The sequence below is a fragment of the Amborella trichopoda genome, chromosome 8 (genome assembly GCF_054954075.1).
Source record: "Amborella trichopoda isolate Santa Cruz 75 chromosome 8, AtrichopodaSantaCruz75HAP2 v2.0, whole genome shotgun sequence".
Classification (NCBI taxonomy): domain Eukaryota; kingdom Viridiplantae; phylum Streptophyta; class Magnoliopsida; order Amborellales; family Amborellaceae; genus Amborella; species Amborella trichopoda.
Window position 1 is genome coordinate 31,043,369 of NC_142343.1, and position 19,551 is coordinate 31,062,919.

Genomic DNA, 19,551 nt, shown 5'->3' on the forward strand with positions numbered 1-19,551 from the left:
CTATCTTCTTCTTTTTTTGACATATTAACTGTAGAAATAGAGGGGTAGGATGCTAAGTTGAGGCATTAACCCCCTTAACCGCTTATGCCCCAACCCCATTCCCATGAGATCTACATTATTTAAAATGAATATTGAGAAATGTCTTCCAATGTAAAGCTTACTAAAAATGGTCTCATTGTTTAAATATAAAATTTACATTTATTTTTTTAAAATTCTCATTTAAAAGGAAATTTTGGAATAATTAAAATATTCATTAAAATAAATAAATAAACTCATTTTTTCAGGTAGAGATATTTTATCATTTTTGTAGTAACTATTTATAATATCTTATACGCCTTTTAGAATTAGTTATTTATTGTAACTATTTATCATACCTTATAAGCCTTTTAGTAAAAATTATTTATTGTTATTGTTAAATAAGTGATTTTTTACCATGTGCTAGCAATAAAGATCCACATACATTAAAACTAGGCGAAACTTGATAGAAATACTCATTCAAAAAGAGAAATATGGTTGGAACTTAAATTTTCACAAAAAGGAAACAAGAGACTTTAGAATTTGCGCAAAATAAGTAACCTCGGAACTTGAAATTTTGAACCAAAAATATTTTAAGGAAAAAGATAAAAAGGGACCAATGCATAAAATTGGAAATTGTTAAGAATAGTATTTGAATTGTGCACTAATAGAAGGGTATTATTGATATTAATTTTTTATGATTTATATATCTCTTAAAAATTTACTCTTGAGACTAAACTAAATTAGATTTATTTATTGAAAAGTTGAAGTCCTCATAAAATGAAACTATTCTAACTATGATTTTTTTTCAAAAATCTACCTTTTTCATGAAACTTTTTACCTTTAAATAAAATATTGACATCTTTTTTAAATCTTCAAAATAAATTTGAGGTTCTATTGTCCAATTCAAATTTCTATTGTCAAAGGAGCTTATGTTAAAGAAATTATGAAATTTAATGAAACAATTTACTCATAATATAGAAAGTATTCTTTTTTAATTAAATAATGGGTAAAAAACAAAAAAAATATTAATGCTTCTGTTAAAAGTAAGAAAAGGTAAATGTTGCTTTGTAATAGGGGATCATAATGTATATTGACTTTAGGTAAAAGACTTGTTGAGAAATATCTATGTACCTAAAATTGATAAATCTCTATTTTTGGAGGTTGATGGCTAGGCTAAGGGGATTGGATCCTCAAAATTATGACTATTTAAAATGACATTACATAAGATTGTATCCCAAATAGCATGCACTTGTGGGAGCATGAGACCATTACCTTATTACATGCATGCTAAATATATACCATACATAACATTTTGAAAATAGACGACTATTTCACCCGAATGCATGCCCAAAGCTCTTAATGCATTTTTTTTTTTGTGCCACATGGCTCCCAGACCATATGGTGCTTTATATATTATAGTTCGCCATGAAATACAATATATTTCAACTAGATTTATCAGTTGAGAAAACGTGCTCCTCATCCAATCTATGTTGGACTTATTTAATAGTACCTTTTCCCTCTTTCACAACATCATGACCATCTTATTTATTGAAATCCTTTATCTCTATTCATGTCTATAACTCCTATCTCTATAATTACATCTATTGTTTCCATGTCCTTTTTTCTCTCTGAACATGTTTTTTCTATCTCTAACCAACATGTTTTTTCTATCTCTAACCATTATCTATGTTATTTTTCAAAAAAAATTAAACCATAATCCATTTCTTTGCACAAAAATACATGAATGTAATCACAAATCATTTAAAATAACTTGTGGCATCCTACATGCATGAATTAGTCACCGAACATTATATGGCTAATCTACTTGCTACGAGTTTGATTAAAAGACAGATTTTTATATTAATATTAAGTAAATTATTATTTGTAAAAGTGTAACATGGCATTTTTGTGGTGGCACTGTGTTGTGCTACCCGCTCAACTTGTGTCAAATTTGTTTAAAAGAAGCATTAATCTTACGTAAACTACAGCTTAGAGTAGTGCATTGTGTCATTTTTGTGGTGGAACTATATTGCGTTACTACTTACCCAAACAAACTATATTGCGTTACTTACACAACTTATCTAAAATTTATTTTAAAGACATTAGCATGAATACAAAATTTATTTAAATTGGATATATTATTATATTAAAGAGTTTAAAGGGACATGTATATTGGATTGCCAAGAAGTTGAAAAATACAAATTCTTTATTGTAGTTTTGCTGGACTACAATGTAGTTTATTCTTTAATTAATCTTAAAGCAGTGCATTGTGTCATTTTTGTGTTGACACTGTTGTACCACCTGCTCAACTTATGTCAAATTTATTTTTAAAAATTTAACATAAATATAAAATTTATTTAAACTAGATAGACTGTTTCATTATGAAAATAGAATTTATTTAAACTAGATAGATTGTTTCATTATAAAGTTTAAAATGGCATGTGTAATATATTGATACGGGGGCTTTAGGTTTTGATTACGTAGATGTTCAAAAATGAAAGTTCTGGTATACTGTATTTGGGCTTGTTTGTCATTATCATCATTATCAGAACATTTTTCTAACTATTTGAAGTTGGCTACACAAAAGTCCGTCATCCTGCTCTATCAAGGGCTATTCAAAATTATCATATCTTTTTTCACTACTTTCAACCATATCCTTTTGGGCCTACACTTTGCCATTTTTGAATCTTCAACTTGAACCAACTCGCAACTCCTAATAGGTGTTGTACTAAGTCCGCATTGTCCATGGCCAACTCACCTAAATCTACTTTCTCTCAAATTATCACTTTTTGGGGGTACACCTACGTTCTTCCAAATAGGTTCATTTCATATTCTGTCCCTTATTGTCTTTTATGAATCCTGAATCTTTGCTTATAATTAATGTTATGTTTATTAGTCAATTAAATTTTTTAATCAACTTTTAGGAGTTTGTTACATTTATAAGTTATAATTTATAGGAAAAAGTTTATATAAGGTTATCTTAAAATGTAGAATTAAGGTGGACCTCTGCAATCTTTTGAAAAAATGTTGTTTTGATATTGGAAAAGCATCTAATTGATCATCTCAACATTGAGATGCATAGATATAGAGAAAAAGATTTCAAGTCTTCGAAATAATACATCTTGTAACACATTATCTGGACCGTTCAATATCAAGATTTTCATGTATTTATAGATCTGCTTGATTTGAACTATTTTTGATAGTTTAAATTTTATAATTAGAAATGAAAAATATTCTCGCACTATCTTAAGAATTTTCAACACTAAAAAACACCCTTATTTTAATTGTTTAAGTTGCAACTATGCAAGCCACACCCTAACTTATAATTTATACAAAACAATTTAAATATTTATAAGTTATAAGCTCATATACATATATATGAGATTGTCCACAAAGAGTCCTTATACCTTTTGTACAAATGGGTCACAATCATTATTGCCTCTTAGATTTCAATAAATTTATTTTATGGCAAAATAACAAATTATGAAATTAATTAAAATCAATTACTATTTAAATTTTTAGCAAAATATAAAACCCATAAATAAAATTGATAGTCCAACTATAACATCTCCTATTGATTCTCCATAGAGTTCATCTTTTCCTTCATCGAAATTTGACTCATCCAACAAATCTCATTTATTATCGAAAACATGATCACTAATTCCATTTAAACACTCGTCAAAGATCGGTGGCGACTCTATGAAGTATTGTGTTAAACCCCTCCGATCTGAATTGAAAATCACCTATCAGGATTGATAGTCGGACGAGATTGGTATTGATACCACCGATTCTGTCCATTTGCCTAAACCCCCACTCATTCTTTTTATATTTTTATTTATTTTAAGTAAACTATTGCTTAGAGCAATTTAATGTGAGTCATGTTTATGGTCGCACTATATTGTACTACCCATAAATTAGTGTGAAATTTATTTTTACTACCCATCAATTAGTGTGAAATTTATTTTGAAGAAGTTAATATGTCTGTAGAATTTATTTAAGTTGGATATATTATTTTATGAAAAAAGTTTATATAAGTGCGAGGCTCTAAACAATTAAATTTGGGCACACCTAAAAAATTTCATTAGAAAAGGTTCTTTTGATGCCCAAATATCCTCAAATTGATAATCTCGACCTCAAGATGCATGGACATGAGAAAAAAATAGATTTCAAGTACCGTAAATAATGCATCTTATAATACATTTTTGGACCGTCAATTTTAAAGATGTCCAATTCTCGTAGATCTGCTTGATCTACAATATTTTTGAAGATATAAGTTTTAGAATTAAATATGAAAATATATTTTAAGGCTATCACAAATATTTCGAGTATTAAAACCACATTTCTTGACACTATTTGAAGGTGCGCGTAACTTTAATTGTTTAGAGCCTTGCAAACCACACCCTTGTTTCATTATAGAGTTTAAATGGGCATATACATTGTATTGTCTAGAAGTTGAAAAATGGAAATTCTTATCATGATCTTGCTAGATTATTTTGTAGATTTGCTTTTAATCAAAGCCCATACTCAAATTCTCACATATACATCCATCTCATACCTTCTCTTTCCTCTCTCTCTAATGCTTTTAATCAAAGCCGATACTCAAATTCTCACCTGTACATCCATCTCAGACCTTCTCTTTCTTCTCTCTCATGCATCTGCCTTATATAGTTGGAACTTAATTGATAAAATTATTTAATTTATATAAAATCAAATTAGATCTAAATTTACACATAAAGAAAAGCCTATTTTGACATGAGAATAAAAATCAATACTATCAAGCATAAATGGTTCGTAAGATGACAAATAAAATTTGGTGAAGGCATCAACATTATTGGACTATTGTGACTGGTCATTATATGAGAGTTGAAGTTATGATAATATGTATGGTCTTTGTGATCAAATCATTTCATGAATTATATGGTTTAACTCATAATATTTTTTATTTTTTATTTTGGAACTATAATTGATTAAAGCAATTTAATAAAAATTCTAATTATGGACTTTGCTAAATTTAAAATTTAATTATGGCTATAATGTGAATCACTAATAATTTTTAAATTTTATAAATTTATAATGTGAATCACTAATTTAAAAATGGAAAAAGTTTATATAGGTCTAGGGCTCTAAACAATCAAATTAGAGCGTACCTCAAAAATTTCAGGTCGTTTTGATAACCAAATATCCTCAAATTCATTATCTTGATATCACGATGGATGGACATGGGAAAAAAATACATTTTAAATTTCGGAAATAGTACATCTTGTAACATATTTTTGGACCGTCAATTTTCAAGATTTTCAAATTCGTCATAAATCTACTCGATCTACACTAGTTTTGAAGCTTTAAATTTTATAATTAAAAATAAAAATATATTTTAAGGCTATCACAAAGATTTCCAATATTGAATCACATTTCTCAACACTATTTGAAGGTGTACTTTACTTTGATTGTTTATACCCTTGGTTCTATACAAACCAACACCCTTTAAAAATTATATGGATAAATATGATGTTAAACTAAACTAAATTTGTTAATCAAATATTACAAAACCGAATTTTTAAAAATTCAGCTCATAAAATGGATTATTATTTTAATTATGAATCTTTTCAAACCATTTATGTACAAATCATAAATATTGAAATTTTATGAAAAGTATTTACAAAGTTTTTTGAATATTTGGGGAATATTTTAATGGGTTTCGTTAAAATAATATATTTATTAAATAACCTACACTTATAGGAAATTATAAAATTAGTGTAACATTTTATTATTAAGAAAAAGGGATTTTAAAAAGGATCGCATGATCTTTTAGCATAAAAATATTGGTAAAATTAGAAATTTCAAAGCAATCACTAAATGCTTATTTATTTATTTATTTATTGTCCTTACATGTCCTTAGTTTTACGTGGTGAATGAGAGAAATGCCAAATGTCATCTCTATGACATGCTCCCTCATTTGTACTATATGTTTGCTCCCTTGAGTGAAAGAATGATTGAGAAATATTTTTTAAATTAAAAATTATGAGATCTATTTTAGAGTTACCAAATGGTTATTATAAATATATAATACTAAATTTTGAGTTATAGATTACAATTTTTGTTAATAATTAATGAATTACAAATTTTAATGTGTTTTGACTTTTAAGTAAATTTTGAATTTCAAAAGTATAATTGAAATAATGAACTATTTTAATTCTATTGAATAATTATAATTTCATGCTATTTTGGATATTTCAATCTTATTATATGAAATCAATAATAAATAAAAATACTATGTACATGGTACTATTATCAAAGGAAAAAAATTGTATAAGGTTGCACTATTATCAAAGGAAAAAAATTGTATAAGGTTGCAACCTTAAAATGTAGAATTAAGGTGCACCTAAAAAATCCATTGGGAAAGACTGTTTGGCCCTCTAATTAATATTCGCGACATAAAAAATCCATTGGGAAAGACTGTTTGGCCCTCTAATTAATATTCGCGACATTGAAATGTATGAATGTAAAAAAAAAATTAAGTCCCAAAAATTGTGCATCTTGCAACACATTACCTTGACTGTCTTTTTTCAAGGTGTTTATGTGTTTATAGATCTAGTTGATTTGAACCATTTTTGAAGTTCAAATTTTTTTAAAATTAATGATGAAAATGAATTCTCAGGCCATCCTAAAAAATTTTGGTACCAAACTTGCATCTCATGGTAAAATTTGGAGGTGCACTTTAATTGATTGTTTAAGATTGCAACCTTATACAAACCACACCCATTATTAAAATAAGGATGATATTGTCTTTAGTAATAATGATATTTATTATTTTAGAAAAAATATCACATTTTAGTACATGCATTTATTGTTGTATTTATTGTTAAACGTGATAAAGAAAATTACCCACTTGATAGTATTTTATATATATAAAATTTAGCTATCTACATGTAAATGAATACTTTAAAATAAAAAATGGTAAAGGTTTTAGTTCTTAGTAGAACTTTGTGGTGAGGGATCTTGTCATGAGATCAACTTGTATGTTGTATTATCTAATTTGTAGCACCAAACCTAACTTGCATGTTATATTATCTAACTCTTATGTTATATTATCAACTTTTATATCTAATTTGTAATAACAAACCTAAGCTTCGATGTTTCTCAACTTCCAAAATATCTTTTGTTTGATACATGTTCAACGAACCTACTCACGTTTTACCTATAATATATATTTGATACAGACACAAATATAAATAAACAGAAAGTAAAAACAATAGTTCCAATAACATATATTAAATATTTTGCCCAATTTTGTTTAGCAGATCTAACCGGGCAAAATTAGCACCAGTCCTACCGATCAAAATCATTCAAAATATTAATATTGATGAATTTTAGAAAAAAAACGGTTTTTTACTTCGAATCAAGTTAGCCAAGGTACCAAGTAACAATCTAACCAATAGATCAGTTGGTCTAGTAAGATCTTAAAACATGATTTTCCTTAGCTAAAATAGTGGGAAGCTTGTAAAAAGAAAAATTATATATTGTGTATAAGACATGTATAGACACCCTCTTGCAAGCCGATATATATTGAATGCACCGATTGCTAGGTGTCTGGAGTCGACCCTTTGCTCAAATCTCACTTATGGAGTTTGTCTGTCTTTGTGAAAGGGCACAATGATGCCCCAACCGTCGTTTTTGATGGTGTAAATCATTTTAAAAAGGAAAAGTTCATATAAGGTTGTAACTTTAAACCGTTGAAATAAGTCCCACTTTAAAAATCCTCTAAAAGAGAAATAAGTCGCACTTCAAAAATCCTCTAAAATAGAGTATTGCTTATTGGAGAACCCTCCAATTGATCATTTCGATTTCGAAATGTGTGGATATAAAGAAAGAAAAGAATTTCAAGTTCTAAAAATATTTCATATTGTAAAAAATTTTCTAGATGGTATATTTTTAAGATTTTCGAGTGTTTATAGATCTTCTCGACTTGTATCATTGTTTGAATTTTGAATCTCATAGCTAGGAATTAAAATAGATTTTCAAGCCCTCTTATGGTTTCAGAGGCCGGAACTACATCTCCAACTAAAATTAAGAGGTGTGTCTTACATCTCCAACTAAATTTAAGAGGTGTGTCTTACTTCTACAGTATAAGGTGTTCACCTTATATAAACTTCCTTTTAAAGAAGCTACAATACCATATATTACATTCCTTGTAGTGTTTTAAAACTCGCTAATTTGAATAAAAAATAGGTGCAGACCAGGTCGGTTCCATGTGTGAGACGGCCGATTTACAATGGCATAACATCGACTGACTAATAACATATACGGTGCATGTTTTATAACAAAGTTCAAAATGTCTCGACTTTGACATTTAACGAGATGGTCTATGAGAATGGCCTAGGGCATTGACGGTAGTATTGTCGAGCCCCATGGTTAAGTTTCTGACTCCATTCTCACCAAAGGATAGGAGCCCAAATTCCCACTGACGTCAACTTTTTAATACGATGGGTGATTAAAGATGGGCGGCTTGTGGGTTTCTAGGAGGACCCTTGGCTATCAATTTCATTAATATGGGATTCTTATGGGACGAATGTCCATAAGGATATTGGTGCTTTTGCTAAGCCCAAGTTTTCTGATTACATAAAGGGATCTCCTCAATCTTGGATCCTTCCATCGCCTACATCTAGCCATCTGATTATGATATAGAATGAAGTTGAGAGTTCTATTATTCCATTGAAGCCTCAGAAGGATTTTTTTAATGTGGACTCATTCTGCTAATGGAGTGTTCTGAACTAAAGGAGCTTGGGATTTTATTCAACATGAGGGAAATTCTCAACCTATTTTCAAGAAACTATGGTATTCTAAATACCATCCCAGAGCATTCATCACAGATTACCTACTATTCCTCTGCTTCACCAACACGAAATAGTCCAAGGGCTTCATGTATGCTTTTTTTACAGAGACAGTAATGATAGTCTATGTCATCTATTGTTTCATAGTAACTTCTCGCAGAGTGTATGAACGTCGGTTGCATGACGGTGTGGTAAGCACTTCATTTCTGGTTCTTCTATTCCTATTATGTTGAGAAATTGGTTAGCATTCATATTCCAATCTAGTACACTCAATATTTCGACATCTATCTTCTTCACTGCTATTTGGTTTTTATGGGTGGAACAAAACCGGAGAGTTTTTCAATCAAGGGTTACTAAAAGGGAGCAATTGGTCAGACAGATCATCTCTCATATCAGGGAGTTAGTAGAGGTGAAAACTTGGGCTTTTCACTTGTCAGAGAAGGCGATTATTGAAAACTTACAGATCCCATAACGGTAGCAAGAAACTAAGTTCATTATTCCAGTGGACTTAATTTTCTTAGTCCCCAAGACTCCAAGCTTAATATTAATGGTGTGTCCTTCTAGAACCCAAGGCTACCTGGTGGCAGCGGAGTTATTCGAGATTGTGATGGGGCTTTCCTTTCAGCGTTTCCCAAACCTCTTGGTATTACTTCCAATAATTTTACGAAATTCTTTGTTTTGGAAGAAGGTTTGACTCTAACTATCCAGATGAATTGCTTTCCCCTCCAAATAGAAAGTGATTCCTCTTTGCTCGTTAATGTTATCCATAATCGTTTTTGAGCCCCATGGGCTTTACACACGGGTGCAGCCAACTACAAGTCTAGGCTTTCAAATCATACGTGGTCCATTACCCACATCTTTCGTGAGGCAAACACGGTAATTGATATTCTTGCTAAAAGAGCTACATCCCGTTCTGAGGCTACAGTTTAACGCTCTTGTTCACCTGATTTTATTAAATTGCTTGCTTTACTTCATGACTTGGCACAATTGCCTTACTTTAGGGTTGTAAAGTAATAAGATGTAACCTTTTTTCTTTTTGGTTAATGAAAAATGGTAGGAGGCATTCACCTTCACTGATTTACCCCTAGAAAAGAAAAGAAAAAACGAGCTCATCTATACAAGAGGATTTACTTTTAAATTACTTCAGTATTTTGTATTTCTTCCAACATCTCAAGACTCTTAGCCAAAGTTTTAAATTACCTCGACATTTTGTATTTCTTTTCTTTTTGACATTACCGTCTCAAAACTCTCCCATCCCATGTTTTAACTCATCCCACTTTTGTAACAACATATATAATGATCAAGGGAGGGCTCAAAAAACCAACCAAATTTCCATCAGAGTGATACAACCTTACGTCTTATGTACTATAACAAACTCTTTTAATTTTAATTTTTTTATCAAATTTATTCAAATATTCATTAGAGATCAACTAAACATTCTACCCATGTCTCTTGATTATTTTCAAACTACCCATAAAAAAATACCTGATCATGAGCTTGAATAGTTGCAAATAGGTGAAGCGTTAAGTAATTCATCTCTCATAGGTAATTGATAAAAAAAAAATTTCTTTTTCTTTTTTTTTTCAATCTGGATAAGTAATCTAGCCGATCCAAATTGTTGATTCGGGCAGTCCAGATTGTTACCAATGGGTGAACATCGATCCACTTTTTAAAGCATTGATTAATTGGATTCGATCTCTTGAAGTTCTTTTGGCTAGGAACCCGATATATATGCCAATACGATACCCTCTTTTAATTCATTAGCTTCCATTAAATTCAATATAAAATTCATCAGTCTCCATTGTTTTGGTGACAAAAGGCAAAATTAGATGTGATAGATACATTAAAAAAAAGAAAAAAATTATATAAGGTTGAAAACTAATATATTATATAAATAAAGTGCGCCTCAAAAATCTTGTAGAAAAGTGTTTCGAAGTTGGAAAACTTATCTTCTCGACCTCAAAGATATATGGTATAAGGAAAAAAAAATTCAAGTCCTAAAAATAATTTTTCTTAGAACAAGTTAGTTGGACCTCTATTTTCAAGATTTTGAAGCGATTATAAACATACTCAATCTGTACACATTTTTAAATTTAAATTTCATAATTAGTTCGGAACATGGATTTTCGAGGCATAGTAAGGTTTTTGACAAGAAAACTACATCTTTACGCAAAATGTGAGTAAAGATACAATGTGAGTTTTTGCCCTGCGAGGTGATTGATCTAATGTGATTAAAAGGTGTAAAGACCATTACTCTACCCCATGGTTGTGGAATGACGCCATGGCTGAAATACAGTTTGAATGTAGGGGGAAACAGGTTATTTGTTCACTTGTTAACAAGGAGAGGAATTCTTACGCTGATGTGTTAGCAAAAACTACTATTTTTTAACTCTTTCTATTTTTCGTCTCTCTTATTTCCTTTCTTTTCTTTATCTTGGGCCTTTGTCAATAAATTTTTGTTAATATTCTAGAAAACAAAGAGGTGGGCACCTTATATAGACCTCACAAACAAAGCAGAACTCCTAAAAACCGCAATTATTAGCTATTCTATAAAGATAATATGTGGAAGAATGCACATGAAACGTATGGGAAATGAATTTCACCCAATGGACAAAAACCATTATTAACTAGCCTCCACACCGTTATTAACTTTGTCATGTGGGGCAAATTTAATGAAAGGACCTCACTGTTTTGACCACCGCACGAACAATAGTGCTCTTGGGGTTTAAACTTTGACTAGAAAATAGATAGTAGCATGGTATGCTCTAGCGGGAGCATACTATGCACTTACCTCTACTATCTACTTATGAGGATTTTTTTTTATTACAAAGTTTGTGATATACTGAAAAATCATTAGATGCTCACTTTTTGGCACCGCCTCCGTTAAATCTTGGGATCTTATTCGTTTTAGGAGCAGACATGCAATTTGAAAATTTTATATTTCGAGGATAGTCGTGTTGAAGAGGTTACTTAGGAGAACTCAAGTCTCCAAAAAATACTCCTAGATTAGGTTTTACTCGAGGGAGTAAGTAGATAATATGTTCATGTGAAAACACGAAATCATTTGCCATTAGATGTGGAAAGACTTAAGTGGATCTTCGTGGTAGAAGCGATATAAGTATTAATTAGTTTATCAAATCACTACTTGTTAATTACCCAAAAAATAATAAAAAAATCACTACTTACAAAACAGGTGATGCAAAAGTTTCAAGCTCATGAAACGCACATAAAGCCAGCTTGTATGCTCATTTTACCTAGTCGTTGTGGGGAGATAGCCAATATTTGGTGTAGGGTTTAGGAGTTCAGGGTTAGGGCTTAGGAACTTAAAAAGTTTTTGGGGAAAAATAAAAGCCCTAAAGAGTCGGCTTGGGGGAAACTATATAAAGTATGGTCTTACAAAATCACCACATATGCCTTCTAAAAACATCACAATGAAGTGTTTAGGAAATAATGTTGGGTTGGAGCACCACTGTCACTTATAGCGTAGGCCCAGGCCGGTTGGACGAAAAACCATCATTGCTAGTTGGTGCTCCGACGGACCAGTGTGACCGTGACAAAAAATGACAAGAACAGTGAGTCAAAATTCAAGCCATATCCAAGGGGATGGTACAAATAACATCCCAGCCATCTTGAAATATTTCGTCTTTCATTTACCAACAACTTTAATCGGATGTAGTGTCCAAAAAAGTACGAAAAATTTACGATTTCTTTTATGGGAAAGCTTTCTATCTTCCTCCATAGAAGTTCTATCCTCTCCCTACGATCCAATCGTCATTTTTTTATCAAGAGAGCCACTCACCATTTGATCTTAGATCCGATGTCTCCAAGTATTTTATTTTTAATTTTTTAAGACAAATTTTCTTAATATAATCATCGGAACGCACCTATAAAAAATATTAACAATCGTTTTTAGATAAAAATAATTACCAAAATACCCCTTGAAACTTTCAGGGGTATTTTAATCATTTTATTTTATTGAAAATATTTTTTTTTATATTTTTCATTAGTGCGAGTTTAATGGAGGAACGTTAGTGCGACTTTAATAGAGGAATGAATGTCCAAAATTTAGTGTCAAGATAGTTTATAGAAAAAAAAATTAAAAATAAAATAGTGTAGAAACGTGATATTGTGCTTGGGTAAATCTTAGCCCTCCATTAAAAAATGGACGGTTGGATAAAAGGGAGGATGAAACTTCTATGTTGTAGGAAAAACGTAGAAAGCTTTCCCTTCTTTTTTTTTTTAACTTGAAACTAGTTAACATACTCTTATAACCACCCGATTTGAAATCTAGCAAACCCGATTTGAAATCTAACATGTAAGATTAATTGGGACCACCTTGTACCGAAAGTAGGTAGTTTTTTTTTTTTTTGTGTACTTTTCCGTACAAAAATGGGTACATTTTTTTATAATATCATGTGGCTGCATTTTTAGAAAAAGCCACTTTTTCAAATAATTAAGCCATTATTTGTGTGTGCGGACTAGCACAGCCACCAACCCATTAGCTTAAGGGAAAAGTTTCTATACACCCTCTAAGATATATATTTCTCCCCATCCAGCCATCCAATTTCGATCAAGTAAGCCACTAACTGTATACAATTTCGATCAAGTGAGCCACTAACTGTTTGATCTAGATCTTACGCCTCAAAATATCTTATTATTATTATTTTTTTAATAAATTATATGAATATAAAATTTGGTATTTGCCATAATCTCAATAGGGCGCACCTAAATAAAAATTAAAAAGAATAATACCCCTGAAAGTTTATAAGGGTATTTTGATCATTTTATTTTATTGAGAGTATTTTTTTATATATTTTTTATAAGTGTGAGTTTAAAAGAGGACAAAAAATTTAATGTCAAAATAGTTTATAAAAAAATAAATAAAAATACAATAATGTAACATTGTGATTGAAACCATCTCAACCGTCTATTCAAAATGGATCGTTGGATAAAAGGGAAATATAAAAGTTTTATGCGGTAGGGAAAACATAGAAAACTCTCTCTTACATTAAATGTTGTAACTTGTAAGTAACATGATGCTGCAAGTGTTATAACAACTGTTTTTGTTTTTTAGGAAAAAACAGGGATTGTCTACAAAGATACCATTTAATTTTTGTACAAAAAAGTTACAACTATTCCTACTCGTTAGATGACAAATTAAATAGTTTGGGATGAGCCACGAAGTCCGAAATTTTTTTTTTGAAAGTTTGGATCTAATCAATATTCTTACATCTACCCATTTTGAAATCTAAAGAATAAGAATGATTGTGACATCTTTGTACAAAAGATAAATATCCTATTTGTAGAGAATCCTCAATAAATAAATAAAAAAACAAGAATGATTATTATTATTATTTTTTATTTTTTATTTTTTTAAATTTGTTTTTTAAGCCAGGTGGACTCATGCGTGCTTTTTATTTTTTAGGTAAATTTATTGACCCACACGTGTCCTTTCTAGAACCATAAACCCATTTTGAATCATTATGAATTTATCTTAGCCTTGGATCGATGAATTGAGAGCTCAAAAAATACCGTATCTTTTGTTTTTGAAGAATTGAAATGAATGGTTAAAAAAATTTAATAATAATAATAATAATAATATATATATATATATATAGTTTTTAGGCTGAATTGTTTTTTTCTTTGTGATGATGGTCGTTGAAGTGAGTCCATTAAGATTTTGGATGCTCAATCCACCACCAAGATGAATTATGAAAGGTGGACAATAGTATAGGTGAGTCTAAGGGCGCATCTAAAACCTAATTAGTTCCTTTGACCTCCATTTGTACGATTATTTAGTAAAAAATTCTATGCTACCGAGGGAGCATATCCTCCCTCCACTTTGTTACAGGCAAAACCCAATTTAATTGTCAGCCGTCAAAATTTGCAGATATAACATCTATGACATATTGTCCAACCTCACAGAAAGAGAAAAAAAAAAAAAAAAAAAAAATCAAATTCGACATTCCCGTCTGACTGTTTTAAGAACTCAAAATTGATCTTTTTAAATAGTCATGTTCTAGGTATCTCCTCGCACGAGGGACTAAGTGAACCGATTGCTCAACGTAGGAGCATAGCATAGACGATCGATGATTTAAGCATACTTCAAGACTCTGAAAATTGCAATATAAACAACCAATCCTTTTCATAAAACATCATGAGAACTACAATATTCTAAAGATTCATAGACATTTAGGATTTGGATCAGTGGATGGGCAAAAACGCAGCGTTCAAGGCCTAATATGAACAAAAATCAAAAAATGGAAAAAGTTATGGAATATACACGCACAAACACACAATTTGGTTATCATCCCCCGGGCAACAATACACAAATATCAAATCTCTCTCTTTCTCAAAGGGCATTCGGACACCCTAATCATCCTTCCATTTTAAAATAATTTTTTTTTTTGAAAAATAAAAAGGTGACATTACATTTAGAAATGCTGAGATTGAATGTGTGATCTAGCACCTCACACTTTAGTCACTACGTTGTAGTTTTCATTCCACGCCACCACATTAACGCCTTTAAAAAAAAAAAACTAACTATTTAAAAAAATGGACACCTACTTAATTACTTTAAAAAAAAAAAACTATGAGAAAGGAGAGTACCTGTGTGCAAAGAGATCTCCATGGCTTTTGGTCTTGCTGCACGGTCAGGCAAGCAGGTGAAGAAGGTTGGAGAGCACGGAAAAATATATAGAGCGAAACTTTGAAGGACCAAAATGGCTAAATTGAAATCTAACATTCCAAAGCCAAACATATGCGTGGCTCCAAACATGTGCCAAGTTTCCAGGTGTTATTTTTTTTTTTGTCGTTTTAGTTATTTTATTTTTTCTCTTGTTTCAAAACAAATTATTTCATTAGAGACCAATTTTATTTTTGCGGTCACGTAGGACCACCACATTTTGGAAAATCTTTTCGTGTACTCACCACGTTTCACCCTCAAAAGCATGAGGTGCCCTTCATTTAGAGCCACTCTAATAAGTGGCATCTTTAGGACCCTCATTCACTGTCCTCTTGACACATCCTTGATGATGTGTTACTTTCACCATCTGGTATTGAAGCATCAAGCTCATGCCCATTACCGCTTTTCTTGGTCTTTTGGATGTACGATGTTGTCTTGAAGGGGTTTTTCTCTCTCTACAAAATGAAAACACTCTCTCTAAAATTACTTGCTCATTTTCAATCCAAGTCCCATGTCCAGGTAGATTTATGAGGCTGGTACATACTCATTAGTCATTTGATGAACATTACAAGGAAATTAGAAGTATGCCTTTTTAATTGTAGAGGATTTTCAATATTTTGTGCTACTATGTTTTCTCAAATCATCGATAGATATTTGGTATAGTGTTTTAATGCGTCGTTTCCAAATTAAAGTTTCAATATTTACCGTACATATTGGAAGACTTTTAGTTGTTGTTTTTACGTGAGTACATTGAGAATACGACTCAATAACTCAAGAAGATTTTGATCCGGATGTATCTTAAGGGTTTGTTCACTCTCCAAAATCACCACATAAAGAATTCCATATGATGTACATAGTTTCAAAAAACGTTCGGCAGGTCCAAAGTGATCTGGGGTCTAGGTCGCCCAGCGCCTAGGCGGGCACCCAGATACGCGCCCAGAACCTGGGCGGATCAATTAAATCTAAAAAGGACTCTACAATTATATATTATATAAAATATAAGAATTAGGTATTTAAATTGAAATTATACTACGCATTAACGCACATTCCATAAGCATAACCATAAGTCGGTCCATAATCCATATCCAAATAAAACTTAAAATTTACCATTCATAGTTCAATCAAAGTTCTTAATAATTATTTAACATTCATCATTCATCATAAAAAAAATTAGGGTAGCTGCATTGGCATCATATTCATCCGTGCCTTCACCCTACTCGATATATTGGTCGACCTCCTTCGTCTTTTCTGAATCTACCTCTTCTTTCTCATCTTCCTCCTCCACCCTCATTCTCTGTGCAGAAGATCTAGTGGCCCTAGGAGGGTTAGCTGATGTCACTGAAGCATCCATGACCATGTCCAATGTCAACTCTTCATGCCCCTCGACCTCATCATCATCAATTAACCGCTCCATAGCATTGTCTATATTTTTTGATCTGATGGGGTCTCTCTTATCTCTCTTAACAATCATGTCTTTCAAAAATCGATTATATTTCACATAGACTAGGTCATTGAGCCTCTTCGTTTCAAGCATGTTCATTCTCTTTGTATGAATCTAACACAATCAAAAGAAACTAATTAAAATCTATGGTTCATGAATTATTAATACAATTATATAAATTACCCTTTTGATCTTACCCTTTCAAAAGTACTCCAATTGCACTCACAACTGGATGAGGAAGTGGTTAGGTTTAAGATTTGAATGACCAACTTTTGTAAATTTGGAGAACTACACCCATGTTGGCTCCACCAATTGGCTGCAAAAATATAGAATAAAATGATAAATAAATAATAGAATTATAAAAATGAAATTTGATTACTTGAACTTGATGAACTTAAAAATATTATTACTACCTAGATCAATTTTGGTTATTTGCTTCATCGCCATTGAATTCCCAAAACACTTCAATGAGCACTTGTAATTTATCAGCTTATAAGCGCATATAATACTTTGGATATCAGGATCAGGGACTAGCACATCTACACACTTATTAAATCCAGTCATAATTGTGTCATTTATGTGTATATCCTTGTCAATATAAAAAAAGCTGAGTTCAAATAATAACCAGCTGCATGTAATGGCCGATGTAGCTACCTATCCCACTTTTCATCAATAAACTCCCAAACTGGCTTATAGCAGTTTTCATCAGTATCAAAATTTTGGGCTATCTCTTTTTTGCATTTCTCCATAGCCTCATATATATAGCCCATATAAGCTTGTTACTATCATCCATGCGAAGGACTTTGACAAGAGGAAAATATACCTTAAGAGCGTCATTCACCCCTTGCCAAAAAGCTTTAGAAAGGATAATATCTCTCACTTTCTTCCCAGTCTGATCCTTGGACTACTTACATGCTCTCTAGTCATCTGAGATAAACATCTACCTCAACTGCACTCTCCTCAAATGTATGCTATCTAGGCATCAGTACCAGGTCGCAAATCTCGTGCCCCTCACAATCTCTTTCTTCTTTATAAATCTACGCATCATGTTGAGGGTGAGATGGTGGCCATAAATGAAATTTGTAACTGACTTTGCCTTCTTCACTGCACCTGATATCTCAGTTAAACCGCCAAAAGCCTAAAACAGGAGGTCTATACTATGTGCTACACATGGTGTCCAAAAGATTCTAGAATAAGCTATACGCAACAAATTAGCTGCAGCAACATTAGGAGCAGCATTGTCTGTGACAACTTGTACAATAAGATGCTGTCTAACCTCTTTGATTCCCTTATCTATAACTTGGATGATGTAATGGGCATCATGGATATGATCAAAGGCATCTATAGATCTAAAAAAAACAGTCCCTAAAGGACAATTCACAAGCAAATTTATCTGACCTCTTTTCTTTCTATCACTTAAAGCAAAAGTCATAATAGAAACCCCATATTGAGCTCATGTATCCTTCTTAACTTCTACAGCTTACTTTGTGACACTCACCGCCTTTTTCAAAAGAGGTTCTGAAAGCTTATATGGGGTTGGGGGTTTCATCCCAGGCTCAAATTGGCAAATTGCCTCTACCGCGGCATAGAAGCTGCTTAAGCGAGCGGAATTGAAACGAATGCCCACCTCATAAAACCATGTAGCAGATAATAAGTAGCTCTATCTCTCTCTACCTTCTTCATACTATTTTCAATAGTAATTTGCTTCTTTGTTTTCTCTCCTGCAACCTCAGGGTCAGGCTGAGGTACAAAACTATCCATAGGGCCTCTAACCAGAGGCTTTTTACTCCCAGAACCAGAACCAGAAGCAATTACAACTCCCTTTCCCTTTCTCCTAATAATGAATTGTTCTACCTCTTAACATCCCACCTTAGTCCCATCCTCATCACTATCATCATCATCATAATTTACCAGAACCCCAAACCTAATCTCTGCTATAGAGGCGAAACTCTCATCTTTTCTTCATTTTTACCATATTAAAAAAATTGGTTATTTCATCTTTAACAACATCAGGAGTCTTTTACATGGGGCAACATCCCCCCTGATATCGGTAAAGAGGATTTGTGTATTTTGTTTCTATTATTTATTTCTCATATTTTGTTTATGGAGAGATCTTTTCATTTTTCATTCATTTCTTGGGAAGAGATATCCATGCAAATATTATGAGAACGTTGTTTTTTGTTGCATTTACTTTCAAACTTTCCAGTTTTAATATTTTCCCTAAGTTCGTGCGCACCTATTGCCACTCGTTGCTTTTATCTATAACTTGGATACATAAAAGCACACAGTTAGGTTGAGAGCTTGGATTTGAATTGGAGGTGAAAAAGTGAAAAGAAGAAACTGTGTAATCATTTCCTATCATTTATGGTGTGTTTGTTAAAAACTCGAGCGGGACCTGTTTGTTTGATGGGACTTTTAGCAAGTTGGGAGCCAAACGTCCCACCAAACCATATCAACCGTGTTTAACGGAAAAAAAAAATTTGGAAATGCATGGCCATCCAGGCACGTCCAAAAATGGTCTTCGATCGGCTTCCATTCCCTGTGATGGAAGCCCGCTCTTTCATGTATGATGATTG

At 31.8% G+C, this 19,551-nt stretch overlaps 1 protein-coding gene across 5 annotated transcripts in view; it reads right to left on the bottom strand.

Annotated features, from left to right (window-relative positions):
* The window catches only part of LOC18423626 (enoyl-[acyl-carrier-protein] reductase, mitochondrial), a 76,302-nt gene extending 60,507 nt beyond the window's left edge, over window positions 1-15,795 (bottom strand). For 3 of the 5 annotated variants that reach the window (XR_016061164.1, XR_016061165.1, XM_088874358.1), the window contains exon 1: window positions 15,459-15,693. Coding sequence is in view for 2 of the 5 variants with exons in the window: in XM_088874358.1 (XP_088730484.1) it covers window positions 15,459-15,627 (169 nt within the window). In the remaining 3 variants the exon portion in view is untranslated. Of the gene's footprint in view, window positions 1-15,458 lie in introns of all 5 variants that reach the window. The other 2 variants (XR_002282889.2, XM_020674361.2) reach the window with 2 other exon arrangements.
* Between the last annotated feature and the right edge of the window lie 3,756 nt (window positions 15,796-19,551).